The 27,330-nt window shown below is 47.2% G+C and overlaps 1 protein-coding gene and 1 long non-coding RNA gene across 14 annotated transcripts in view; one reads left to right on the plus strand and one right to left on the minus strand.

Moving 5' to 3' along the window:
• The window catches only part of Med13l (mediator complex subunit 13L), a 196,681-nt gene extending 195,993 nt beyond the window's left edge, over positions 1–688 (minus strand). For 3 of the 6 annotated variants that reach the window (XM_087578968.1, XM_087578967.1, XM_087578966.1), the window contains exon 1: positions 162–685. In XM_087578968.1, coding sequence (XP_087435094.1) covers positions 162–233 — 72 coding nt within the window. In that variant the 5' untranslated portion in view covers positions 234–685. Of the gene's footprint in view, positions 1–161 lie in introns of all 6 variants that reach the window. The other 3 variants (XM_087578974.1, XM_087578972.1, NM_001419791.1) reach the window with 2 other exon arrangements.
• The window catches only part of LOC102552816 (uncharacterized), a 30,238-nt gene continuing 2,954 nt past the window's right edge, over positions 47–27,330 (plus strand). The window contains exons 1-3 of one of the 8 annotated variants that reach the window (XR_015634854.1): positions 21,834–21,991; positions 23,335–23,803; positions 24,136–24,354. This is a non-coding gene — a long non-coding RNA (uncharacterized LOC102552816). Of the gene's footprint in view, positions 174–21,809; positions 21,992–22,300; positions 23,804–24,132; positions 24,355–27,330 lie in introns of those variants that run through there. The other 7 variants (XR_015634852.1, XR_015634850.1, XR_015634855.1 and 4 more) reach the window with 7 other exon arrangements.

Below are 27,330 nucleotides of genomic sequence, written 5' to 3' on the forward strand. Positions count from 1 at the left end.
GTGGGCGCTCCGAGCGCGCCCCGGCGTCCGCAGCGCCCCGACTTCCACACGCACGTCCACGCCGGGCGCCGCGCTCGCCGACGCCGCCAGGGCTCCGGGAGGAGAAAGTTGCGCGGCGGGGAGGTCGCGCCCCCCACCCGGGCCCCCGCCCCGCCACTCACCAGCGAGAAGAGGTTAGAGTGACAATCCTCCAGGCTCGCCCCGTTCGCCACCCAGTTCGCCGCGGCGGTCATGGTCCTCCGCGAGCCCGGCCGCCAGAGCGGGGCATGTCGGAGCGGGCCGGGCCGGGCGGCGGCTCGCGGGCACCGGGGCGCGAGGCCCGCGCGGGAGGCCCGAGGGCGGCGGCGGCGGCAGCGGGGGGCGCGGCGCGGCAACGCCGCCCGCCTCTGTCGCGCAGGGCCGCCGCCTCCGCCTCCGCCTCGCCGCCTCGTCGGCCGCCTTGTTTATCTCCAGCCGGCGGGCGACTCGCCCTCGGCCGCGCCGGCGCGTGAGGCACGCGAGCCCCGCAGCCGCCCGGAGCCGCCGCCGCCGCCGCCGCCGCGCGAGCCCGCGAAGGGGGGGGTGCGGACGAAGCCAGCGGGCGACCCCGGCAGCCGAGCGCCGTCCCCTCCTTCCTCTTCCTCCCCACCCCCCCCTCCTCCCCAGTCGGCCGCGCTTCTCCTCCCTCCCCGGGCTCGCTCGCTCTGACAGCAATGGCGGCCGCCGACCGCGGCTCGGCCCGCCATTGGCTGCGGTGCGTCACGTGACGGGCGCCGGCCGCGCGGGGGGCGGGGGAGGGGCCGCGGCGGCGGCGGTGGCTCGCGGGAGGCGCTGCTGAGCCGAGCGCGGCCCTCTCGGAGCGGGGACGGAGCCAGGGAGGGAGAGAAAGAGGTGCGGGCTGCCGTGGGACGCCGGGGCTGCGTGGACGCCCCGCCCTGGGCGCGGGCGCGCGTCAGTCGCGGGCCGAGGAGGCCGCGGCTTCCCCGGCGCGGCCTCCGAGCCCTATTAGCTGCTCCGGCCTGAAGCGCGGCGTGGGCCGGCCGGGCCTGTTGGAGCGAGCCGAGGAGTGTCTCCTCGGAACCTCGCGCCCGCCGGCCGTATCGCACCGGGCGGAGGAGTAGGATTCGGAGACACAAAGGCAGCGAGGCGCTTGCCCGGGGCCGCGGGATTCGAACCCGGGCATCGGGAAGCCAGGGCTCCGGGCTAGCTGCCTACGGAGCGCTGAGCTCCTAAAGCACCCGTGCTTCTGGAGCCCTTCGCGCCCACTCTGTGTGTGCGTGCACGCAGGCATTCCTTGCATAGATGATCCCAACGCTCTTAGGTGCCACATTCACACTGTGCTATGTGGGGAGCAGGCCCTGCCTCCAGCTCCAAGCGGTCAATAACCAGCATTCCTTCTTCAGAGTAATGGGGCTGGAAGAAGTGCTGATACAGGAGACTGCCCTCCAGGAGTTTTTGGCCCCAAAATAGAGAAAAGGAAAAAGTTGACTTGAAAAGAGGTAGAATTATCGGGGTGTGGTGGGGCATGACTGTAATCTCAGCACTTAGAGGCAGGTAATCTCTGGGAGTTCCAGACCAGCGTGGTCTACACTGTCTCAAAGAAACAAAGGAAAAATAAAACGCTGTTGAGAGTGATGGGAGCGAAATAAAGGGGAGACGAATCTTACATACCAATTGGAGCTTTGAAAGTACCACAAACCTTAAACCCTGCAACGAAGGTGGCTCATACACATAGGTCACTTTGCAGAGTCCTCAGAAACTAGTGAGCTAGCTCGGGTGCATCCCCAAGTTACTGAGTGGCTGAACACCGGAACTATCTGAATTCAGAAGGCTCTAGAAAGGATGCCAGGAGCTGGCTTTGCTATGCCTAGCTGTGACCCTGCCCGACAAAGTTTAACTATGCCTCATTTTCTAATCTGTCCAAAGCAAATCCTAATTGCTGACCTGCTGACCTCAAGCCACACATTTCTGTTAAGATGCTATTGAGGGAATCGTTACAAGGGGGATGCCCAACACTTTATGCACACATGTAGTGTTACTGAGACCTGAGCAGCCAGTCAGACGGTCCATCATACCCAGAGTCCACCCATATTCATCACACACAGGCTACAGCCTACTAGCTGGTCACAGACTAAGCAAGTTAGACGGGAAAGGAAAAGGGAGGTGAGAGGGGTTCGGCACAGGATCAAAAACAAACAAACAAGAAACAGTTTACATATCAGGAATGCTAGCATTTTATTTTAAAAAATTGCTCAACTTTATGTATCGCTAGGACCAAATATTTATGTCCCATTCACAATTCATGTTGAAAGCCTACAAGGGGCAGCTTTTCGACATGGTAATTAGCACGTGGGTGGAGTCCTTGTCTTGAGATCAGTGACCACAGAAGAGACATAGGAAAACTCGAGTTCCTCCTTGCCATAGGAAGCCATTACCAGGAAGGCAGCTGTAACTAGACCAAAATAGGTCAACGCCTTGGCCTTGGTCTTCCCGGCTTCCAAAGCTGAGCAAATAAATTGCTGTTGTTTGTGCCATTAAGGCTGCAGAAATTTGGTTAACACGAGCAGTTCAGAGAGACTCGGGTCTACCAAAAGGAAATCAGAAATGGAAATCATACTGTCAGTCTCAGGTTTTACACGTACAGAAGGATGTTTCCTTCTGAGTAGGAAGGACAGGGATATAAAATAGCATCATGGCTTCTCCACTGGGGCTGAAGGGATGGCTCAGTGGTTAAGAGCACTAGTTCCTCTTACAGAGGACCCGGGTTCAGTTCCCAGCACCTATAACCATCTGGAACTCCAGTTCTCTTCAGCCTCTTCTTCTGCCTTCTACAAACACTACACTATATACACTACTATATAATGATACATAGAGACAAAGAAGCAAAACACATACATTTAATTTGTAAGAATTTTTAATACATAGAATTACATTTACAATGGGTACTCTCTTTGGCCCAGTAATCCTCTTCAGAGCAGTTCAGGCATATATACAAGATGTATAAAGGCTTGGAATGTGTAACTAGTATGAGGCTGCCATGTTGTCTGTAAGCCAGAAACTGGAGTCAGCTATGTGTACAGCCATCAGGGAATAGCCAACCAAATAATTTAATTCCATGCAGCCATTAGAAATAATGAGTTGGTGCTATTCGTTCTCAATGAGAACGACCCAAAGCGTGGATTAACTGAGATAGCCCTGGAAAGGTTACCATGACACCACATGTAACATCAGATGCCCCTTGGGAGCGGAACCGGGGCACTGAGGGATGGAGTGGAGAGGGGAATCAGATTTCACTTTTTTTTTCCTTTTTTCCTTCTTTTAAAATACAAAGTGCGCTTATCACCTATCCGTCCCATAATAACAGTAATAAACCACAGAAGTCAACCCATAAGTGAAATTGGAAACAGAGCAGTCGAAGGCGCCGTGATAGCAACTTGAAAAGCAGGATAAAGCTGAGCATGGTGGAAACACCCTCCAACAGGAGAGAGCCGAAAAGGAAGGTCCCTGTGTTTGGAGTCAGCCTGGGCTGCGCTGTAAGACTTTATTTCAAAACTATGAGAGTGAGAGGGGTGGAGGGGAGAGAAGAAGAGACTGGGAGAAGTGAAGCCAATAAAAAACAAGACCAGAATAAGCAAAACCCAGGGGTTTTCTTGCCTGTCATATTCAGGGCCCCAGACTGGAAAAGGGGAAACCCCAGAACCTCTGCCAGTGAGTATCCTGGCGACAGGTATTTAGAACCAGAGCCCCGAGGAACTGGGAGCCTTTCTCTCAGATCAGCCACTCAGCATCTCTCTCTCTCTCTCTCTCTCTCTCTCTCTCTCTCTCTCTCTCTCTTTTCTTTTCTTTTCTTTTTTTTTTTTTTTTTGGTTCTTTTTTTTTTTTCAGAGCTGGGATCGAACCCAGGGCCTTGCGCTTCCTAGGCAAGCGCTCTACCACTGAGCTAAATCCCCAACCACTCAGCATCTCTTAAGCCTCAGTTTCTTCCCATTTCTCCACGGCTGCAGGCTGCCGGGGTAACCTTCAGGTCAGTCCTACCTGGGAACTCCTTGGCCTCCCTGCACAGTTGAGATGGCTGATAAGGATCCGAGGAGTTCTTACTCAATAGAGAAAGCACTGGGAGTTGGTGGCTAAACTCAGGAGATAAGATAAACACTAAGCAAAACAAAAGTCAGAGTGGGGGGCCCCCTGGGAAGTAGCAGGAACAGGCTGGGACTTGAAGTCCCGTTCCTTAGGTGCAAGAACCTCATCTGTGCCCAGTGGCTGAGTTTACTCACAAGTGTTGTTTCACAGGAAGGAAATAAAAGTCCCACTGCGTGCAGAGACCTCGGGTCTCGTTCTCTGAGGTCAGATGGGTTCCCTTTCACCGTTAGGAAATGTAGTAGCAGAGAAAATGGAAGCAAACAGGACCAGAGGAGGAAGTGTCTGTTAGACAGAGAGAAGAGAAGGAAGACGCTGCTTCTGCAGTGTGGGGAAAGGATAACGCTTTCGAGCCTCGGGCACCTGGGCTCCAATTCCCAGCTGTGCAGGTCCCTAGCTGTGCAGCCCTGCGAGGGTCACTTAACCCTGTGACCTGCCTTTCTTCCCAAGTGCTCGGAGTCCCAGAACGATAACTCCGGGAGAGCACTTCTCACAGTGCGAGCTCCCCAGGCAGTAATCAATACCTTACAATCACCAGCCACTTGTCCATCTTTGGACAAGAGGAGGTGTCATCCGGTCACTTCCTATGGAGATTGTTGGTTTGTTTTTGTTTTGTGTGGTTTTTCTCCCTTCGACGTGCTTTTCTTAGATTACTTGGCAAACTCTGGGGGAAGCAGAATGCAGACTCTGGTGAATACTGTGTGGATGGATACCATAGGCTGGAGAGATGGCTCATTATATTAAGGACATGCTACGCAAGCATAAGTACCTGAATCAGGAGCCACAGCATCCACAGAAAGGCCAGGTCGCCTGTCCACCTGTACCTATATGCTAACGGGTAGGGTAGGGCAGGTGTGTCCCCAAAGCCTGATGGCCAGCCAGTTTAGCCAATTAGGGAGGTGTAATTTCAATGAGAGACTCTGCCTCCAAAATAAAAACAAACAAAAATCCCCCAAACATATGGAGAATAGTAAGAAAGAGCATACGGTGTCTGGCCTCTGCAAGCATGTGCATACGTGTGCATGCCCATAATCACATCTGCACACACACACACACACACACACACACACACATGCATGTGCATCCACGTGCACACACCATATACACACCCGAAATAAGAATCTGAAAGCACACTCCTAGGCTGGAGAGATGGCTCAGCAGTTACAGCCCTTCCTGCTCCAGGAGAGGACTCCAGTCCAGTTCCCAGCACCTACCCAGAAACTCACAACTGCCTGGGACTCATCTCCAGGGGAATCCGACGCCCTCTCCTGGTCTCTGTAGGCAACTACTCCTCTCACACATAAACACACACACACACACACACACACACCACCACCACCACCACCACCAACAACAACAACAACAACAACAATAAGAACAAGCCTTTTGAAGATCAAACTCACCACCCCCCCAGAAAGAAAATACCAACTTTTGCATCCCACTGAGACATCCAAGGCTCATGCCCTGCTAGGAATCTGGGCTCTCTCTTCCTTCCGTACCCAGACCAACCAACCCGACTTCAAGATACATCTCTTTGTTTTTCCTAAGGTTTAGGGTTTTGTTTTGTTTTGTTTTGTTTTGTTTTTGTTTTTGTTTTTTTCCTTTTCTTTTTTTAGGAGCTGGGGACCGAACCCAGGGCCTTGCACTTGCTAGGCAAGCGCTCTACCACTGAGCTAAATCCCCAAACCCGTTTTGTTTTGTTTTGATTTTACTTTTTGTGAAAATGTGATCATGGGACACATACTATTTGACAGTCTGCCTTTTCCTCCCATTTAACCATTTATTACAAATACATCTCCAGGCCCATATATCTGCATCTAACTCCCTGTTTTGTTAGTTATGTGATGTCTCATAGAATACCTGGGCCATAATGTATCCAATTATTCCCCTGTTCCCGAACATTCAGTGAGGTTTCCAGGGTTTGTTTTTTTTTTTTTTCTTCTCCCACTTTACATAAAGGGCACCGTAAATATCCTTATCTATAGATTCTTACAGACTGACATTTTTATTTCTTCGGAATCGTTTCCCAAACGCAATTACTTTTTTATTGTTAGCAAATGTATGTTTTTATTTTTCATAAATACAGCCAGGGAGCTGGGGTGTGGCTCAGAAACAAAGCGCTTGCCAAGAACATGAAAGGTCCTGGGTTCAATCCCCAACATTGCAGGGAAAGAAAGCGATCTGGCAAGATGGCACGCACGCATGCACACACACACACACACACACACACACACACACACACACGCACACACGCGCACGCATCAGGGGGTTGGATAATATTATCAAACAGATATCATGTAAGAATAAATAAATGCATAAGAAGCTAGCGACACAGCTCCGTCGGCAGAGGGCTTGTTGTCTAGCATGCAGAAAGCCTTGAGTTTATTTCCCAGTATCCCATCAACAAGTAATGGTGGCGCGCACGTCTACCGTCTCAGTGCTCCTCAACAGCCGAGGTGGGGAGCAGGAGATACATATTCAAGGACATCCTCAGCTGTATTGTGAGTTTGAGGCCGGCCCAGGCTACATGGCACCCTGCCTCAAAAAATAAAGAACAGAATCAATGGATGATAAACAAGGCCAGAAGACTTTCCCACAGAGGTTGTAGCAGTCCACGCTGCCTGAAGCCATACGGGGAAAGGGGTTGGAAACCTACAGATCCTCGAAGCCCTGCCAGCCTTTCTGTGTGGTGCCAATCCGTACTTTCTCACTTTTGCCAACCTGATGAAAACTGGCACCAATATTTCAGTGTACTCTCCCAGAACTGAAGTGAGGCTGATCTCTCTCAACCTCTCTTGGCCACCATGGCTGCCCACAGTTCCTTGATGGTTGCTGGCTGTTAGGGGCAGCAGCTCAGAGCAGCAGAAGCTCCTGTGACAGGATCTCTAGGGTGGCTGTGGCTGCTCTTTGGCATTGAAGGCTGACACGGACAAGGCAATTCGTTGACACCACTCCATAAAAGTCGCTGGCCCGACCTAGGCATGTTTTTACGCCTTCATTTCCGTAATTCGATTTTTAGGCTATGGCGTTGAGTTACCCCTCCAGGAATGGTTTTATAGCAGCGGTTCTCAACCTTCCTAATGCTGAGATCCTTTAATACAGTTCTTCATGTTGTGGTAACACACACCCACCCCACCCCTGCCATAAAATTATTTCATTGCTACTTCATAGCTAAAATTTTGCTACTGTTGTAAATCATAATGTAAATTATCTGGTATGCAGGATACAATGACCCTTCTGAAAGGGTTAATTAATCCCCCTAAAAGCTTGGAGACCCACAGGTTGAGAACTACTGCTTTACAACACTCAAATTGTGATACTCTGGGCAGCAAGAGCTTTGCTCACAACCGGGAGAGGTTTCCTAATTCTCTTAGCCTCTCTCAATAACCAATGGAGTCAAAACTGTGGGAGTGAGGTGTGAAACTGCCTCATGTGACAGGGGCAGGCTGTAAGGCCTAGAGAGATGGCTCAGGTGTTAAGAGCACTCGTTGATGTTCTAGGGGACCCAAGTTCATATTCCCAGCACCCACATGCCAGCTCACAACTGTCTGTAACTCCCGTTGCAGGGGATCTGACACCCTCACACAGACATACATGCAGTCAAAGCACCAATATATATAAAATAAACATTTAAAAAAAATCAGGCTAAAGGCAAGCCTGTGGGGCATTTTCTTAATTAGTGATTGATGGCAGAAGGCAGGTCACCCCATTGTGAGTGGTGCCATCCCTAGGCAGGTGATCCTAGTTCTACCGGAAAGCAGGCTGATCTGTAATTACAGATTATCATAATCTACTGAAGGAAATTATCTATGTAAATGTTGATGGTGACGTAAAAATAGTCTCATAATAGTACTTACCTGAAGTTGTTGAGATTAAATAAGATAAAACATATAAAATATTAAAGAATCTGGCACGCGCGTGTGCGCGCGCACACGCACACACACACACACACATATATGAAAGTGAGCTGAGCAAGCCAGGGGAACAAGCCAGTAAGCAGCACCCCTCTATGACCTCTGCATCACCTCCTGCCTCCAGGTTTCTGCCCTGATTAAGTTCCTGTCCTGACTTCTTTTGATGATGAACAGTGATGTGGAAGTGTAGGTCAAGTAAACCCTTTCCTCCCCAAGTTGCTTTTGGTCGTGGTGTTTAGCACAATGCTAGCCACCCTAAACAATGCATTACCTCTACTTTTTTTTTTTTTTCTAAATAGGATCTCACTGTGTAGCCCTGGCTGGCCTAGAACTCACCGAGTCAATCGGGCTGATCTTAACCTTACAGAAACCCACGTGCCTCTGTCTCCCAAGTGAGTAGCCCAGTGTACATATATGTACACACACATATAATACAATATACAAATATACACGTGTATAATTAATTGTACACATTTAGTACACATAGATACACAAGAGAGAGAGAGAGAGAGAGAGAGAGAGAGAGAGAGAGAGAGAAAGGAATATGGCCTCAAACAACTTGAGCTTCTTGTTGTTGAGACAGGGTTTCTCTGTGTAGCTCTGGCGGTCCTGGAACTCACTTTGTAAAACAGTCTGGCCTTGAACCCACAGAGATCTGCCTGCCTTTGCCTCCCGAGTGCTGGGATTAAAGGCGTGCAAATGAACAGAATCTTCTTTTTAAGTGTGTTAAGATTCTAGGCAGATGGCTCAGGAAGTAAGAGCACTGGCTGCTCCTCTGATGGTGGTGCACTCCTATCATCTCAACACTCAAGAGGTAGAGACAGTGGCTTCAGAAGTTTAAGTTCACCTTTGACCACATAGTGAGTTCCAGGCCAGCTGGGTTACATGAAGCAAGCAAACAAACAAACAAAAAGCAAACAACAAAAACAGAGGGGGGAGAGAGAGAGAGAGAGAGAGAGAGAGAAAGAAAGAGAGAGAGAGAGGAGAATTCGCTAGCCACTCAAATACGTTTCCTGTCCAAATTACACAAGTGTGAACTTGAGACTCATGAAGGAGCCCAGGGCCTGCCCAGATGGCCCAGAGCCAGGCTGTACTCTGGAAGGATGGATGCCAACTGCACCCACGGCCCTGCCAGCACACCTTGCCTGCTATACTTTCTGTCTTGTAGGCCAGGCCCCAGTGAAAAATCAGCCAGGCTCCTGGAAGTTGCTATTAAAAAAAAAGATAGACCTCTTTCTCTCTGTTGACCTGAATTAGGGACTTCAGGAGTGGTCCAGACAGGTGGGCAAGTAAACCGATCTCCCCCAGCACACCTACCCATCCTGCCCATCCTGCCCCGGAGCGCTCAAACCCAAGTCTTAGCATGTTAGACAAAAATCAAAAGCTGTCCCCCCTTCCCCAACCCCATCAGAACTCCCCTAGCTATCTGGCACTTTCGGTGCCCAGGCCTGAAAAGATGTGTCCTGTTCTTGAGCTCAGGTCTGCTATCTCCCTGCTGGCTTGGTCTCTGCCCTGAGGTGAGACGTAACTTTCTGTGACAGATCATTGAAAAGCAACCCTTGGACAGAGCCTAGGCTTTTCCAAGGCAACAATGGGGTGGCGATGAAACCAGGACATGTGAATCTCCAGTCACTCTCCACTCTGCCTGGGTGACAGCTTCGCTGGGTTTCAGAGGTCACCTGGGTTGTGGCAGCCTCGGCAAGTGTGAAGCAAACAACCCCTCTCTCTCTTGCTCACGTCTTAGTTTTTCCTTCCTGAAATGGGCTGCCCATCTCCGAGGTCACCGGCCAGTTATATTAATCAAATGGTTGTCAGTCAACTGCACTGATTTCTCCATCCATCCTGAGATGCGCGCCGGGCTGACTGCACTTGGCTACTTCGGGTACGGAATGGAGTCTGTGAACGGAGTTGCTGTGGCTGCTGTCGGCTTAGACGACTTCCCCCAGGAAATAAATTACATTTCCTTCTCTATAGATTGTTTACTTTATAGTCTCTCGATCTCACTTGGCTGGCTTTTTTTCCGTGTAGAGTTTTCAGGAGCTTGCTTCCCACTTAATCACAACCGCTTCTGTAAATGTTAGCGGCGTGCGTTACGGGGGAACGGCTGTGTGTTTCACAATGGTTACTGCCTAGACAAACCCCTTCTTTATTCCTCGCGCACACATACACACAACCCTCCGTAAACATCCCTCCTACTTAAAAAAAAAAAAGTCTACTCTTAAGATGGTTTTCCACCAAGCAGACTCTATTTCTCGTTAACCATGCAACAACTCAGACAGGTTTAGCAGAGTTCTCTGTGTGGGTACTCTGTGTGTGTGTACGTGCACTGTTCCTCAGGTGTCATTGGTCAAGGGACTCTCATTGGCCTGGGGCTCACCATGGAGCATAAGCTAGCGGGACAGCAGGCCTCAGGGATCCGGCTACACTTTGACCCTCTAAAGCAGGGCTTACAAGAATGTACCACCTCACTTAACTGTTTCTATGGTGTCTTAGTTGCTCTTTCTGTTGCTTGGGATCAACTATCCTGACAAGAGCAACTTAAAGGAGAAAGGGTATCTCAGGTACAGCTCGAGGGTAGCTCCTGTAAGGACTTACAAAAATGACCGGAGCTTGAAACGGCTGGTCACAGTGCACACACACAGTCAGGAAGCAGGGTTTGATGAATTCTCCCACTCAGCAAATTTTTCTCCCACTCTTAATATACGGTTTTGGGTGCTAGCCAAGGGAATTGTGCCACCTACAGTGGTGTGATGCATTTCCTCCCTGCCTCAGTTGACCTGATCAAGATAACCCCTCCACTGGCATGAGCAGAGACACTTCTCTAAGACAGTTCTAGATTTTCTGTCAGGTTAACAATTAACAGCAATCATGTCAGATGGGTGCTGGAGATTCAGTCATATCCTCGGGTTCGTGGGGCAAAGGCACTGCCCACCTCCCCTGCCCTCCCTACAGTTTCATGAGGGATTATTGCTTGGGTAATATGCACGTCCCACCGGAACAGGTTCATCTGAACTTGGTAGGCCACTTCTCAAAATTCCTTCAGATAGAAAACTTTCTCCTCCAGTCTCACAGCAGATCTGGCCAGCCAGACCACGCCCCCTGCCACCTGACTAGCTATCTGACCTTGAAAAAGTGGCCTTCTGGGAGCTGGAGAGATAGCTTGACTGTCAAGTTCTTGTAGAGGGCCTGGGTTCATTTCTCACAGTTCACAACTACCCGTAACATCCAGAGGATATAGAGGGTATAGGCCCTCTTCTAGCTTGGGTATGTGATACACACACAGGCATAGGCATAAATAAAAAAAAAAAAAAGCTTAGCCAGATGAGATGGTGGTGGCACACACCTTTATTTCCAGCACTTGGGAGGCAGAGGCAGACAGATCTTTGAGTTCAAGGCCAGCCTCATCTTCAAAATGAGTTCCAGGACAACCAGAACTATAGAGAGAAATCCTGTATTGAACAACAATAATAACAATGATAATAACAGTAATAATAAAGCTTGGAAAATAATTTTTAAAAAGGGGGAAGGATAGAGGCATAAACCTTTAATCCCAGCACTTTGGGGAGAGGGGCAGAGGCAGGTGTAGCATCTCTGGGAGTTTGAGTCCAGTCTTGTAATCATTTAGGCTTTTCTATGTCTGTTCCAGGTCCCAAATAATGACACGGAGACTATATTTATTAATAAATGTCATTGGTCTTATAGCCAGCATTATTTCCCACTAGCTCATCACTCAATTACCCCATTATACTATTCTAAGTTCTGCCACACGGCTGGTGACCCCTCCTCATTTTCACACGTCCGACTTCCTCTCTTCCCAGGAGTCTTACCTTGTCTCTCCTGCTTTGCTATTGGCCATTCAGCTTTCCATGGGCAGGTGATGCGTCTACCCAGTGTACATCTCCCTACATCTTCTCTTTTTGGTCCAATAAAAGGTTCTTTGTCCAATATCAATAAGCTATATACAGTAAGAAACTTATGAAAACCATCAGGTGAGGATGACCTCCACAGCGTCCAGTTCTGTATTTGGCCAGTTTGGAAAAAGTACTCTACTATCTATCCAACCTTGGCTGAGTTCAGTGTTCCACCCCTAAATCATCATCTATCATAACTTGCATTGACAGATGCAAGAATATCTTCTTAGGCCTTGAAACATTTTCTTTGTTTTTTTTTTTTCTTTTTTTTTTTTTTTTTTTTTTTTTTTTTCGGAGCTGGGGACCGAACCCAGGGCCTTGAAACATTTTCTTAAGTCCTAAACAACTTAGGCTTAATGGTGAGGCTATAACTACCTAGTCTTCAACCACATTAGAGACCTGAAAAAACAGGAAGTGCAGAGGAAGCAGCTTCCAAAACTATAAGAAATGACAGAGACTGCTGGCTGCCTGGTCACCCACCTTTGGTTCTCTGTGCTGTTGCAGTATTGTCTTCAGCCTCCTGGCCAAGAATATCTGACAGACGTTTCTGTGAGGCAGGAATATTGAAGGACGTGCCTACCTTGTCCTGGCAAAGCTTGGCAGTCAACTTCCTCCATGTCCTGCTTGTCCCGTAGTTTGGACAGCATTCTGTCAGCAGTTGAAGCAAGGGCAGTATTTTGCCTGATAGCTAGGCCTGCTACATCAAAGCAAACTCCACAAGGAGGTTTTTCAATGCTCCTGGGGTGCTGCCAGGAGTAGACACATCTCGCTGTCATAAAAAGCCTTAGGTTAACAAAACATTTTTAAACGCCATATTCTGTATATCTTTGACGCTTCTGAAGACCATCTATCGATCTACAGTATATCTGTGATTGCTTCTAGCTCTTTGCTATCTATTCAACCTAGGAAACTTATTCCTGTAATTAACCAGTCTAGTATCTAACATGACCCTCTAAGTTTGATTGACTAACTACTGACTTGCATTTCCTAATTACCCTAAACAGTTTGTAATAACATCTTTCAAAAGGACTAGAACTTCACATTGCATTGTTTAAAAAAAATGAGTTGCATAGGTACAATAACTTATACAAAGTTGAAACCCATATAATGTATATTCTAGCAAAAATAACCTTAAATCTGTTTCAATATGCAAGATCTATACCAATGTAAAAAATTGGCTTGTTGGTGCTCTTTAGTTTAAAAGTAGAGACAATAAGCTACACTTTTACCCTATCTTTTCTCTGTCTCTCCTTGTTTTCTTTTAATCCATTCTTCCCACTTTCCCCCTAACAATAGACAGGAAAGACAGAAGGATATTTTGTATCCTCCCTTATGGAGACCATTAACAACTAGTGCGCCCCTAAAATAACAACAAATATTCATCACCCATGGAATGGCCAAAAAAAAAAAAAAAAAAAACCACAATCATTTTTGGAGGAAAGGAGTATCATTCTCTTAAAATTGCTTCCTACTGCCTAGGGGCAACGTCTCTTTTAGAGTCCCTAAGAAAATTGGGATATTAGCTAGTCTTATGAAAGCCAGCTGTATCTATCATTTGTTGTCCAGTCTCTGTGTGTTGGGAAAGTACAGGGTTAAATGAAGTCCTGACTGGAACATGGAACAGTCTGAAAGGCTGGGGTCAGGGCTGGGGATTTAGCTCAGTGGTAGAGCGCTCGCCTAGGAAGCGCAAGGCCCTGGGTTCGGTCCCCAGCTCCGGGGGTGGGGTGGAGGGGGGAGAAAGGCTGGGGTCAGCTTTTGATGAAACAGCACTGAGGCAGTCTGAGGTTGGATCAAGCAGGATGCCGGAATAAATGTCTCAGCATCCCAGCATCCTTTGCAGCATCCTCGAGGGTGAATCTTGTCAGGGCTGCTTTAACTTCATCCATGTCTGGTTGTATACATTTCTGCAGTTACACATGTATGGGATAGGCAGTGCACACAGATCAGCTAAACATGATGCTCTGCCCTTTGTTGGAGCGGGTAAGGCATTTGCCCTTTCCTGGAAGTTAGTTTGGACTGTATAATCAAACTTTAATATGAAATTTCATGTATGCCCTTCGCAAGGGTGGCATCATAAGTCGTGAGAACTCTGTAGCCGTCAAGATCTATTGTCCCTGTGGTGACACTTTTCCTGTCTCAAGCCAGCCTCAGAGCTGTTCCTTGGTAGAGGGTTCAGCACTCATGTTACCTGGTTTTTTTTTTTTTGTTTTTTTGGTTTTTTTTTGGTTCTTTTTTTTCGGAGCTGGGGACCGAACCCAGGGCCTTGCGCTTCCTAGGCAAGCGCTCTACCACTGAGCTAAATCCCCAGCCCCTCACGTTACCTGTTTTGTTGCTCTTCTTGGTTTCTTTCTTCATGTCAGCTGCCAAGGTTTTCAGGAATCCTTACCCTGTCTTCTGTTGAAACGAACACGAAACCTCTCCCCCAATGCAACACATTTCCTGCCTTCCATTCTGACGTTGAGACATCTTTATAATACACGGGCTGGTTTATTTCAGCAGATTCTTTTTTTTCTCTCTCCATATCCAAAGTGCAGTCATAAATTTTTTGCAATCTACTTTAGTAAGGGTTCAACCTCTCCTCCCGCCCACCACCCTCCAGAGGCAGTGGAAGAGAAGAGTTATTGGGATATGGGGGACGTGAACCTGTTTAGCAATTGTTCTTTGGAGGGCAAACTCGATCTTCTTTGGCAGCAGTTCAGTCCCATGGCAAACATCAAATAAGTCAGCAGCTGCAGTCCAGCCCTCTTGGTAGGCAGATACCACACAAGAACCAACAGGGGTAGTTTAATCCTAAAGAAACCACCAGGCTCACCAGCCAGCCTGAGGTGAGGCTGCAGAAACAGCAGGCTGCCACAGGAACCTCAAGAGCAGTTCTTTGGCAAGTTTCTCTCAATGTCTGAGTTCCCACAAGCTGAGCTCAGCATCACTCTGTAAGGCGAGGCGAACCAACACAAGTATGCCATTATCGAAGAATAGCAAGGCAGAGCAAACCAAACCAATGTTCCCTCTCCCACTGTCTGTGGGGTTATATTTATAGTCCTTCATCACAGGTCCTTTCACCTGTACGCTATATCAAAACATCCTTTCACCTGTGTGTGCTCCAGCAAAACATCGTTGGACACAAACTGACTTTCGAAGAAACTAGAAGTTTCTACTTCACCAATGTCTCTCAGCAACTGTTGCTTTTCCTTTCTTAGCATTTAAAAAAAATGTAAAGTCGATATCGAACTATGTCATCTATCGCTGAGGGTCTTCATTGCCCCTCTTTGTTTGTTAAACAAATATACAATTAGCTCTCTCTACAGCTACCTATCCTATAGGATGATGAGACATGCCAATAACATGCTTTATATTATGATATGCAAAAACTGCTTCATTTACTAGAATATATATGCTTGAGCATTGTCAATCTTAATTTGTACAGGTATCCCCATAATAACCATAACTTTGAATAAATGTGTAATTAAAGAATCCACCTTTTCAGAACTCTAGGCAAAAAGCCCACGGGAATTCTTAATACTTATCAATAGTATGATGTATCAATAGTATGATGTATCAATATGTATCAATAGTATGATATATCAAAATGTGTAACATTTTATATCTTCAAACTCTACAAAAACACCATATAAGCTATCACATGGCCTTGCTCTAAGGCAGCATCAAACATAATCTGTACTCTGTGGACCTGTCATTGTAATTCCTCAGGCCTTTGTGGATTTCTCTCATCTACTTTCTCTGCTGTCTCTGTAGGTTCCAGATCGGATTCTTCTGAAAGTTCTTTATTCTGATATAAAGAATGTTCTAATCTCGGTTCTATGTCCTGTCACTTGGCATTCCCAACATTTTATCCTCTCCTTATCAAACTCTGCTTTATTCTGCTCTTTTGGAAAGAGGATATAAAAATTACAATCACCACTGGACATATAATCATTTGAATGCTGATAAGTTAAACCAAATTATACGGGATCCAAAGGCCCTCTGTCAATGTGCTTTTCTTCATTTTTGTTTTAAAGATTTATTCATTTATTAATGTATACAGCATTCTGCCTGCATGTATGTCTGCAGGTCAGAAGAGGACATCAGATCCCATTTTGGATGGTTGTGAGCCACCATGTGATTGCTGGGAATTGAACTCAGGACCTCTGGAAGTGCAGACAGTGCTCTTAACCTCTGTGCCATCTCTCCAGCCCCCACTTTCCTCAGTTTTCAACATAGAAAACTATGTTAATCTCTCTCTCCTTCAGACACAGTATTTAATACTTCTCCCTATGACTATCTATATTTAGTTTCTTTTTCTCTTTTACTGTTTTTAAAATTAATACATTAGCCTTTCGGTCATACTGTAGTCAGTGATACTGCAGCTCTGGGATAATGTTTCTTCTGCCTTTTTGTGTATCTGTGGCTACTCAGGGCTAACACATACCCAGAGCAGCTGGCTCTGCACTCTTGGCTCCATCTAGATGGTGGCCCGTGCTAGTTTGGGGGATGGAGTCACTGTTTGCTTTTCCATGAGAGCCCAGCCTTATATCCGTAGGCATCACATTTGTGGACATGGGCGTGTAGTCCCAGGCCCTAGAGCCCTGTCACATGTGCTGGGTCAGCATGTCTGACTTCCACCCACTCTGGGAAAGTGGTGCCAAAGACTGCAATGGTCACCGGAACGCGACTTGTTCCAAGTGGGCTGCAGTTTTTGCCCATTTCCCACCACAGCTTTGGGAAGTTTCTTTATTTTATTTTATTCTTTAAAGATTTTATTTATTCATTTTATATATGTGTCACTGTCTTCAGACACACCAGAAAAGGGCATCAGATCCCATTACAGATGGTTGTGAGCCACCATGTGGTTGCTGGGATTTGAACTCAGGACCTCTGGAAGAGCAGGTCGGTGCTCTTAACCACTGAGCCATCTCTCCAGCCCTATTTTATTTTATTTACTTTTTGCTTGTGGAGAGTGCCTGAGGTTTCCATCTTCTTTCTCTTAAAGGGACCACCTCCTGCCCTGCTAGGAAATTGTGTCTGGCTTTGGGAAGTTTTTGTTCCCTGCCGTTCCATCCAGGGCTTTTTCTCAGACTCTAAGTTAGGATATATACGAGCCCCACGTTGGGCGCCAAGTATTTGGATTTTTTTTTCTATGTTCACCCCTGTTCCTGAATAATAACAGGAGACTATATTTATTAATTAATGGTATTAATATATTATAGCCAGCATTGTTTCCCACTATCTCATCACTCAATTACCCCATTATATTAATCTAATTTCTGCCACATGGCTGGTGGCCTCTCCTCATTTTCACACATCTCACTTCCTCTGTGTCTCATGGGTAAATCTCCTGTGCCTGACTCTTTCCCAGAGTTCTTATCTCTTCCTGGGAGTCCTGCCTATCTCTCCTGCTTTGCTATTGGCCATTCAGCTCCTTATTGAGAGGTGATGCTTTCACAGGGTACACAAAAGATTATCCCTACACTACCTAGTCTACAGAGTGAGTTCCAGGACAGCCAGAAATACATAATGAGACCCCATCTTGATAAAAACAAACAAACAAAAAAACAAAATGAAGAAAAGAAGATGGCCTTGCTTTTCTTTTTTTTTTTTTTTTTTTTTTTTTTTTTCTCGGAGCTGGGGACCGAACCCAGGGCCTTGCGCTTCCTAGGTAAGCGCTCTACCACTGAGCTAAATCCCCAGCCCCAGGCCTTGCTTTTCTGACCCTCTGTGTTTGCATTCTTCATATGAACATCACAGCTCTGAGATCACATGGAGGGTGCTATTGTCGTTATTTTTAATTTGTTCTACTTGCTTGGAGGTGGCAGCTCAAGTTCCTTGCTACCACCTTAATGTTGTGGACTCTCGAATCATACACACACACACACACACACACACACACACACACACACACACACAGAGCCATACTTTAATATGCCCTAAGAAGCTCAATGTTGGGGCCACTCCCAAACCTCCACATGGCTAGCACACTCTGCCGATATTCCTGAATCATTACTTACTAAAACCTATATTCCATCCTGGCTGCCCCGGCCTGTAGCCCTCCTGGGCTATGATCCCCAACTCTGACATGTTGGCTGTCTCTGTCCTGACTTCTCAGGCCTGATCTTTCTGCTTCGCTGTCGTGGCAGTTCTAAAACGTTCCTCTTCCCTGGGTTCCCTTGCCTGGGAAATCCAAAGTCCCGCCCCTGTCTCCTGCTCAGCCATTGCTGGCAACTTGACCTACCAATTTGAAGCACCTGCAGACAGGGACCTGCAGCGTCTTACCTGTGGGATTCTCGTGCAGTTTGGGAACCCATAATGCAAGCATTAAGCCAAATCCACAACAAGAGGGTTCAGCTAACGTAGATGCGGCCACCCCTGGGCAGGTGGTCTTGGGTTCTATAAGAAAACAGGCTGAGCAAGCCATGAGGAGCAAGCCAGTAAGCAGCACCCCTCCATGGCCTCTGCATCAGTTCCTGCCTCCAGGTTCCTGCATTGTGTTCCTGTCCTGACTTCTCTTCATTATGGAGTGTGACCTAAGAACTTTAAGTTGAAACGAAACTTTTCCTTCCCAAATTGCTTTAATCATGTTGTTTGCTTCTTTTACTCATGTTGTGCTATATTACACTGTAGCTGTCTTCAGACACACCAGAAAAGGGCTTCAGATTCCATTACAGATGGTTGTGAGCCACCATATGGTTTCTGGGAATTGAACTCAGGACCTCTGGAAGAGCTCTTAACCTCTGAGCCATCTCTCTAGACCAATCATGGTTTGTATAATAGCATCCAACGTAAACTAAGACACTCTCTCACCCCCACAGTCATAGTCATGTCTTCATATCAGAAAAACTTTTAAATCCACTGCACCTCAAGAACAATGGCCTTCACTCCATGCTTCTCAATCAATTTAGTGTCCTTCAGCACTTGAGTCTCCTACCCATGAGTCCCTTACCCATGAAGGCAAGCTCTAGGCTCTGCTCCCCCACCCCATCACACAGAGGTCACCCAAGCAAGGTCTGGGCTGCCCCACTCCAACACACACACACACACACACACACACACACACACACACACACACACACACGTCACCCAGTAGTTAGAATATTGCTCCTAGGGGCTGGGGATTTAGCTCAGTGGTAGAGCGCTTACCTAGGAAGCGCAAGGCCCTGGGTTCGGTCCCCAGCTCCAAAAAAAAAAAAAAAAAAAAAAAAAAAAAAGAATATTGCTCCTATTTAAGTAGACATCTGAGGCCGAAGGAACACAAAATAGCATGAGGTAACAAGCCCCTAGCAAGACACTGGCCCAAAGCAAGCATCAGTAAACACAAAACATGGCCGTCAGAGGTGTTGATTGCCTCAGGCCACGGGCAGTTTTTTGCCTTTGTCAGAAAGGCAAGGGCCCTGGAGGCTTGGAGCCTACCTTGCCCCCAGCCTAGAAAAACCAGTTCCCTCAAACCTGGAGATCCAGCTCCCCTCAGCATCAGCCAAGTGGGGCTGATAGCTAAATGGGGGCTCTCAGGCTGCTCTACAGAGGGGTCTCTATTGGCGTTACACTGAAGGGACAAGGGCTGACTTGAAGCCAGAATGAAGGATCACATAACCTGAGTGTCTCTCATAATTCGTGTCCCTCCACAGCACCCTAACCAACACCAAGGGGTTAGATTTTATACAACAATCAGATTTCTTCATCTAAATTTGAAATCAATGCATCTTACAGAATATTCAAACATCAAAGAAATGCATAATTTAGAAAACTGAGCTCCCCCATTTCTCCAACCTAGATAACTTCTGTCAGCAATTTGGCACATGAGGTCTTTATCTAGATTTTTCTAAACATATGCTAGCATTATTTTTACTTTATATACCTTCTTCCCTTGTTTGCCCTTCACTGGTCTTCTTAAGATAGATTTTTATATGTAGCAGAACCTACCACTCTGATGTAGAGGTCTATGAGTTACGTAACTTGCATCACAATCAAGATTTGGTTCAGTTCCATCAATGTAACCTTCTGTGAAATTTCCCTTCCTGCCCTTTTGCCACCAACCCTTTCACCTCAGCTTCCTGGCATGACTAATCTATTTTCCAGCCTTTTAATTTTCCCTTCCAGAATGTCATATAAAGGTACATTGTTCTTTCACTTAGCATAATGCATGTCAGGGTCATCCATGTTTTCGCCAGGAATCAGTGTAGTTCTTTTCTATTGCTGTATAGTATTCCATTGTATGGACATACCACAATTTTTTATCCATCCACTAGATGAAGAATATTTGGGAAGGAGGGCGATTATAAATAATGGTGCTGAAATCATTCAGATACGAGTTTTAGTGTAGCTGTAAGTTGTCATTAACTAAGGAGATGGGATTGCCAGGTAAATATAATTATAATATATTTATAGGAAAGCCACTAAACTCTTTTCCAAAGTGGCTTTCCCATATACCATGCTGCTTTTTTCCCTCTTGTTAACCTAAGAAACAGATCACCCTGCAATGTGTCTTTGTACGATCCTTTCCTGCCAGGATGGTAGATTGTGTGGAAACCATTTTGTTTTATTCTGCAGCTCATCCTCTAAGCTCAGTACACGCCAGGCACTAAGAGATGTGTGGTGGGTAGATGAGCTTCCCAGACCTCCGCCAACGGGAGGATATGTAGATCTATGCCATCAAGGGTGAAGAGGCTACACATTGTGTTCAGCTGTCTGAACTGTGTTTCTTTCCTTTTTTTTTCTTCATTTTTTATTTATGTATACAAGTGCTCTATTTGCATGTATGCCTGCATGACAGAAAAGGGCATCAGATCCCATTACAGATGGTTGTGAGCCACCATGTGGTTGCTGGGAATTGAACTCAGGACCTCTGGGAGAGCAGATGGTGCTCTTTACCGCTGAGCCATCTCTCCAACCCCCTGTGTACTTACTTTCACTGTGCTCTTCCTGACCATTTTTTTTTTTTTTTGGTTCTTTTTTTCGGAGCTGGGGACCGAACCCAGGGCCTTGCGCTTCCTAGGTAAGCGCTCTACCACTGAGCTAAGTCCCCAGCCCCCTGACCATTCTTGATGGTCCACACACGGCAGCACTGTGATTTGCCAACCCTTGTGACCGTCTTCACAACTCTCTGAAGGTTAGAGAGATTATTGACTTGTTAAGAGGACTTGCTGCTCTTTCAGACAACCTAAGTTAGGTCCCCAAGTTCAGGGTATCCAACACCCTCTTTTGGCCTCAAAGGGGCACCTGCACTCAACACGAACACAGAAGAACACATACACACCTGCACATACACACATACAAAAAAGAACAAACTCAAACTAAACCTTTAAAAAAAATGCCTAGCAGAAAACTAGCTGGATCAAAGACTATGAAAGACGGCAGCTTTGGTAGTTTTTTTCCTACCAAAGCCAATAGAAATTTATATTTTCATAAAGAGGAGAAAATTCTGGCTTCAGGAGATTTCTGGTTTTGCCTAAAGTTATCAATAAACTCCTCTTTCAAAAAAAAATTAAATGGGGTTTCATGTAGCCCAGGCTGTCCTTGAACTCATTGTATAGTGCCGGCTGGCCCTGAGCCTCTCAGCTCCCTTTTGACTCCTGATTGCTGGGGTGAGAAGCATGTGCCACCATGGATACTTTGTGTCATGCTGGGGATGGAACCGAGGGCTTTGAGTGTGTTAGTTGAGCACCCCGTCCACGGAGCCACAATTCCAGCCTTTGGGCTTTATCCATGAGGATCAATAGCAACTCTAATCTGTTAAGGTTCTCAACGTAAGTGAACCGGAGCTTCCTTGGGCTTCACGAACAGATACAGTCTTCAGAGATGATTGCAGAGAGCTGCAAGGGATCACCCAAATTCTTTGCATAACTACCAATAAAACTCCCATAAAACCCAGAGGAATCTCATAAATAACTGGGCCTCTAACGCCACTGGGCAACTGGAAAAGCAAATAGTGAGAATGAAGTGGACTCAATGACGAGGCGTTTGGACTTCTAATATTCTTTCACGGGGGGTTGGGGTGGAATGCAGCACACGCGCCTGGAGGACCTGCTTGCGTGGGAGCTTCGTTAACAGAAACGGGCCCCGGTAGGTGACCCTAGGAGGGCTCTAAATGAGAACAAACGGTAGTGGGGAGGGAAAAAATGAAGCTGAATTGGGGGTGGAGGGAGAAATGAAAGTGTTACAATTAGCTAATTGGGCCTAGTTCTGGATCCAGCCTTATCTCTCCCACTGTGCGCAACGCTCCTCTCGACATCAAAGACCACCGCGTGCCTGGAGAATTGGAAACGATGTTTATAGGGTACTTTGAAGATGGAAAGTACAGTTTAAATGCTGTTATTATTATTGCTTTAAATGTGAAACACTTTTTTGGGAGGTGGGAGTTTTTAACGTGTTTGTAATTCTTGCGACGGGCAGGAGCAAGGCTGTGTGGCTAGGACGAACTTGGGGAGGTCAGAAGCACCCCCATGTACCTTGGCAGCCTCGAGGAACCTGGCTCAGTCCCTTGTCCTCTCCGACTGTGTTTTCCGGGAAGATGAGGGCTGTCAATCAGAGGCTGTCAGTTTATGTAAGAACATGTCTTGGGGATCTAATTGAAATACGGGATCTTTCCAGGCAGCGTTGATGGAGTTATCACATTACAGATTTTATTTGACTCTGAGTCTCAATTCATTCCTTTGTATAGTTTCCAGTTTCTTCATAAAACAGAAATTAGACGGTGTCTTGACATTAGAATTTCACGAAAAAGCAATCAAATCCAAATTACTCTGAAGAAGGAAAGGGCTATAAAAATGACTAAACAAAATGGAAGGAGGGAGAGAGCCCCTTCTGGAAGCCCTGGTTCATGAATTAATTTTGCTATCCAGTCCTTGGGACAAATCCAACTTAATTTAAAAGGTTGCCAGACAGAGAACACAAGGAAAAACTTTTCAGACTGTGGTTCAGAGAGAAATACTATAAAGTTTAAAAGTTTTTATTTACTTTTCTCCCCTCCCCTCTGCCTTCTCCTCTGCTCCTGCCTTCTCTCCTTCTCCCCTTCTTCCTCTCACTCCCTCCTCCTTTCCTCCTCTCCCTCCTCCCCTTCTCCTTTTCCCTCCCTCCTCCCCTCCTGCCTCCTTCCCTCCTCTCTCCCTCCTCCTTTCTTCCTTTGCATACAACTCAGACAAGGGACTGCTTGGTGGCTGTCCCTTGGCTTCCCCCTGACCCAGCCGGTCATTTCTCTTTCATGTGTTCAGCGTGTTCTAACAGAAGATTTTTTTTTCTTTCAAGCACTGGTGAGGGGATTTTTTAAATTAAAAAATCATCAAAGCTTAAATGACTTGCCTGACATAAAACTTGGACCCAACCTGGAACAGAGGCCTTGGGCCTTTTCAATTTCCTATGCTAACCAAAGCCCGGACTGGTCTTTTTTTTTTTTTTTTTGTCTCTAGTAATGAAAGGCACACAAGGTATCGAGTTACTAAATGGCTTTTAGCCTCTTGAAACTCAAGCGAAGGAAAATCTCATTCATCTGAACTCTGCTAATAGTGGAATTTGTTACAATTCGACCTGGCTAAACTGCACTTTACCATGGGATTACCCAGGAAGGCAAGTTGACCAGAGAACAGCTATGCTAGAAGGCTGCTCAGGACAGAGCTTAGATGCAAGCCCAGCTAAGAAGTTGTCTTAAATCACTCAGTGTCTCACTTTCCTAAATCACCCCTTGCTGAATCCAGAAGAAGTGTGCCGTCAACGCTGACTTGATCGAAGGGGAGCCATTCTTACCCAGAAACCCTTTCATCGTTAAGTTCTCCTTTGCCCTTGAGAGAAAGAAAAGTTCTCCCAGCACCTGGGAAAAGGAAGCAGGAGAAACTAAGAGGAGCCGTTCAAGGACCTCCTCAGCTGCAGAGTGAGTTAGAGGTCAGAGGTCCCACTGGGTCCCGTGAGACACTGTGGAGGAAAAAAAAAAACCAAAAAACAAAACAAAAACCAAAAAATAAAAAGAAAGAAAGATGGGGAAGTGGGAAGAAGAAAGGAAGGAAGGAAGGGACAGGGGTGGGTCTGCAGTGGTGGTGTCGGGGTTCTTCTTGGGAGGCTGAGGGGGTAGTAAACTTGGTTCCTGTGCAAGCATAAGAACTTCAGTTTAATTTCTCCAACTGTAAAAGTCAGGGCTGGGGAGGTAGAGACAAGAGGGTTCTAGACGCTTGCTGGACAGCCAGACCAGCTGAATGGGTATCCTCTCGTTGCAGCAGAAGACTCTGTCACAAAAAACAAAGGGGAGAGCAGTTGAAGAAGCCTTCTCTTCTACCCCCAGGCAGACCTGCCTGCTCCCAGCAGCGCTCAGGCATGAAGGAAGGTTTGCTTGAAGCAGGAAGATCTGTCATTTCAAGCACAAAGGAGGTCTGGAACTGCAGGAGACAACTCCTTCCAACTCACCACTTTCTGGTTTCTTCTCGCCGTGCTTGGAACCAGTAAGTTCTCAGGGTACAGTCCCACCCGCTGTTGAGGTAGCCTGTGTCTTTTAGCCAGAGGGATGTCGGGAACTGTTCCCAACACCACTGGCACCAAAAGCCAAGTTAAAGATAGTCAAGGGGAAAAAAGGAAGGGAACATGAACAAGTGAACTGATGACATCTGACCACTTCGGGAGACAGGCTGTGGGTGCGAGACAGGCTGTGGGTGTGAACCAGCTCTGAGGCAGGTCTATCATGTCAAGTTCTGGGTTATCCTGGGCTACCTACTTAACTCAAGGCTATCTTGAACTATAGAAAAAGACTCTCTCTCTCTCTCTGTCTCTCACTCACACACACAATGGTAGGTGAGTGGATAGATATGCAATCAAGAGAGATGAATGAACATGGAAATTTAATGTATGTGGATGTAGATGGAGTAATGGGACCCCATCTTGCTAAGCAAATGTCTCACCCCTCAGCTGCAACCCTAGCCCTCCAAGCTTGTCTCCTAGATCGGTGAACAAACCGCTTTCTAACCCACTGCCCTAGCCTCCTCCTTGGCTATGATTTCACCTCTAGCTTCCTCTGGTCCTTATAGCTTCTACAAAGCCTGGTTGTCAGGGGTAAATGACTAAAGCTGGACCTGGTGGTACAGGTCAGTCATCCCAGCCATGTGGGAGTCTGAGGAAGGAGAACTGGAAGCTCAAGCCTTTTTCTGGTTCACAGAGCAACTTCACGGCCAGTCTGGGCAATTTAGTAAGACTCTGGGTCGAAATAAAGACTACCAAGAGGACTGGGCATGTGGCTCATGGTTTGTAAGCATGAGGTTCTAGGATCAGCCCCCATATTGAGAAATATTTAAAAAACAAAACAAAACAAAACAAAACTGGACAACCTGAGGCTCAGATCTCAGCTCTGACCTTTTTGTAACATTATGGTTGTGAAAAGGAAATTCCTCTCTTTGGGCCACAGTTTTCCCATCTGTAAAATGGGAGTTACCAACAGTGAGGATTAATGGAACAAAGTCATCATATGTGTGGTACCCTGTGTGACACACAGTGAGCATCTAGGTTTGTTTACTTATTTTAAAGATTTATTTAGTTAGTTTTGTTTATTTGTCTGTTTGTTTCAAGACAGAATTTCTCTGTGCAACAGTCCTGACTGTCCTGGAACTTACCTTGTAGACCAGGCTGGCTGGCCTCCTACCTCTGCTAAGATTAAAAGCATGGGCCACCATGCCCAGCGAAGATGTAATTTTCTTTATATTTATTACACGTGTATGGGTGTTTGGTTTACATACATGTTTGTGCCCCACGTGCATACCTGGGGACAGAGGAGGAGAGAAAAGGGATGTCAGATTCCCTGGAGATGGAGTTACCATGATCGTGAAGCACCACATGGGTGCTGGGGACTGAACCAGGCTCTTCTGCAAGATCAGCAGAGCTCTCAACTGCTGAGCCTTCTCTCCAGCCCCACGGTTTTTAGGGTGTGTTTTCCTGTTCCACTATGTGGGGTCCAGAGCTCAAACTAAGATCAACAGCTGTGGGCTGCTGATGGGCTTTACTGGCTCAGCTCTGCACCCACACCACGGAAGATGTGGCCTCTTCAGAAGGGGCGGGGCATCTCACAGCTACTCAGCAAGGAGTCAGGAGGGGTGAAGCTGTGGACTCACTTTCATTTAGCCCTTCCTTGGTCAGAGGGGAAAGAGCATCCCGATTGTCCACTCAGGGGAAACTCCAAGGCTCAGAGCTGGAGAAGAGGGGGTGGGGGAGCCAAAGGAGTGGAGAGGCAGAGATTCCTTCCAACACAGGCCAAATCGCAGGGAATAGCACCCCCACCCCCACCCCAGCCCCCAAGCCATCAATGAGACCACGTGGATTGAGACCCTCCCTGAGCAGCAAGCCCCAGTTACCCCAGAGTTCACCCTAGTCCTGGTTCTTGGGTTTGGTTCCAGGCCAGCAAGGACCCACCCCACAGTGCTGGGAACGGAACCGCTGGCCCCCTCCATTCTGTGTTTACTCAGAGGAGACTTGGCTGCTGGGAGCACGGAGAGGTTGACTGTGGTTTCTCTGCAGCAGCTGGGGGTGGAAGGGAGGCGAGAGACGAGCTGGAACAGATTAGAGCTCTGGGAAGCTAGAGACCCCTGAGAACCTGAGCCGAGGACAGCCTCTGCCTGCGTTCCCTCTGCCAAGGGGCTGTGGGTTTTGAAGCCTCAGTGGCATGTCCCGGGACCTCCTCCTCCTCCCTCGGAGGTTGCGGAGGTTGCGCTTTGGGATGCACCCAAGCCGGGCTATGTGGAATGTGCCCTTCTTGGAGCCAGTGTAGGCTCTCTCTTTTTTAAATTGGCCTGTAAATCTCTATGTAGTTTTCAGGGTTTGGGAATTTTATTTTATCTGGATCTAAGACTTGTTCTCCTTTGGCATCAGAAGGCATTTATAACTGTTAAAACAAGAGATGAAAAATATAGGCCTGGAACCAGCGAGGCTGCCTCTTGCCAGGCGTATAGGGGTTCGTCTGGGAGACCGGGGGGTGGACTGAAGGGGGGAGACTGAAGTTTTCTGTCCCAACTCTCCAATTGCTCAGAGGTTCTTGATAAAGTTGAGGTGGCTGAATAGGATCACCCTGCTCAGGAGAAGGAGGCTAAATGAAAGATGCTCGAACCCCTGGAGGGTTCTACCTTCCCCAGTGAGGCTTTTTCCCTAAGCCACACCCTCAAGGGCAAGGTTCGCAGGACTGGGTCCCATCGCTGTACTTGCTGGTGAAGGGGGCAGTTGGCTGCTGGCTTTGATGCAGCAGGAGCGCCTGGGCTGGCTTTGAAGTTCCCAACCGGCGGTTATGGTCAGGATTTAAATAACTGCGATTGCAGCTTCCTTTGGCCTGGCTTGCCAAATTCTGTTCTTTCTTGTCTTAAAGCACACATGCTCACACTGAAGCACAAATACGTGGCACATACATGACCCACATGTCACACACCCAGCTCACACACAGCATTAGT

The sequence above is a fragment of the Rattus norvegicus genome, chromosome 12 (assembly GCF_021556685.1).
Source record: "Rattus norvegicus strain SHRSP/BbbUtx chromosome 12, alternate assembly SHRSP_T2T, whole genome shotgun sequence".
In the NCBI taxonomy this organism is placed as follows: Eukaryota; Metazoa; Chordata; class Mammalia; order Rodentia; family Muridae; genus Rattus; species Rattus norvegicus.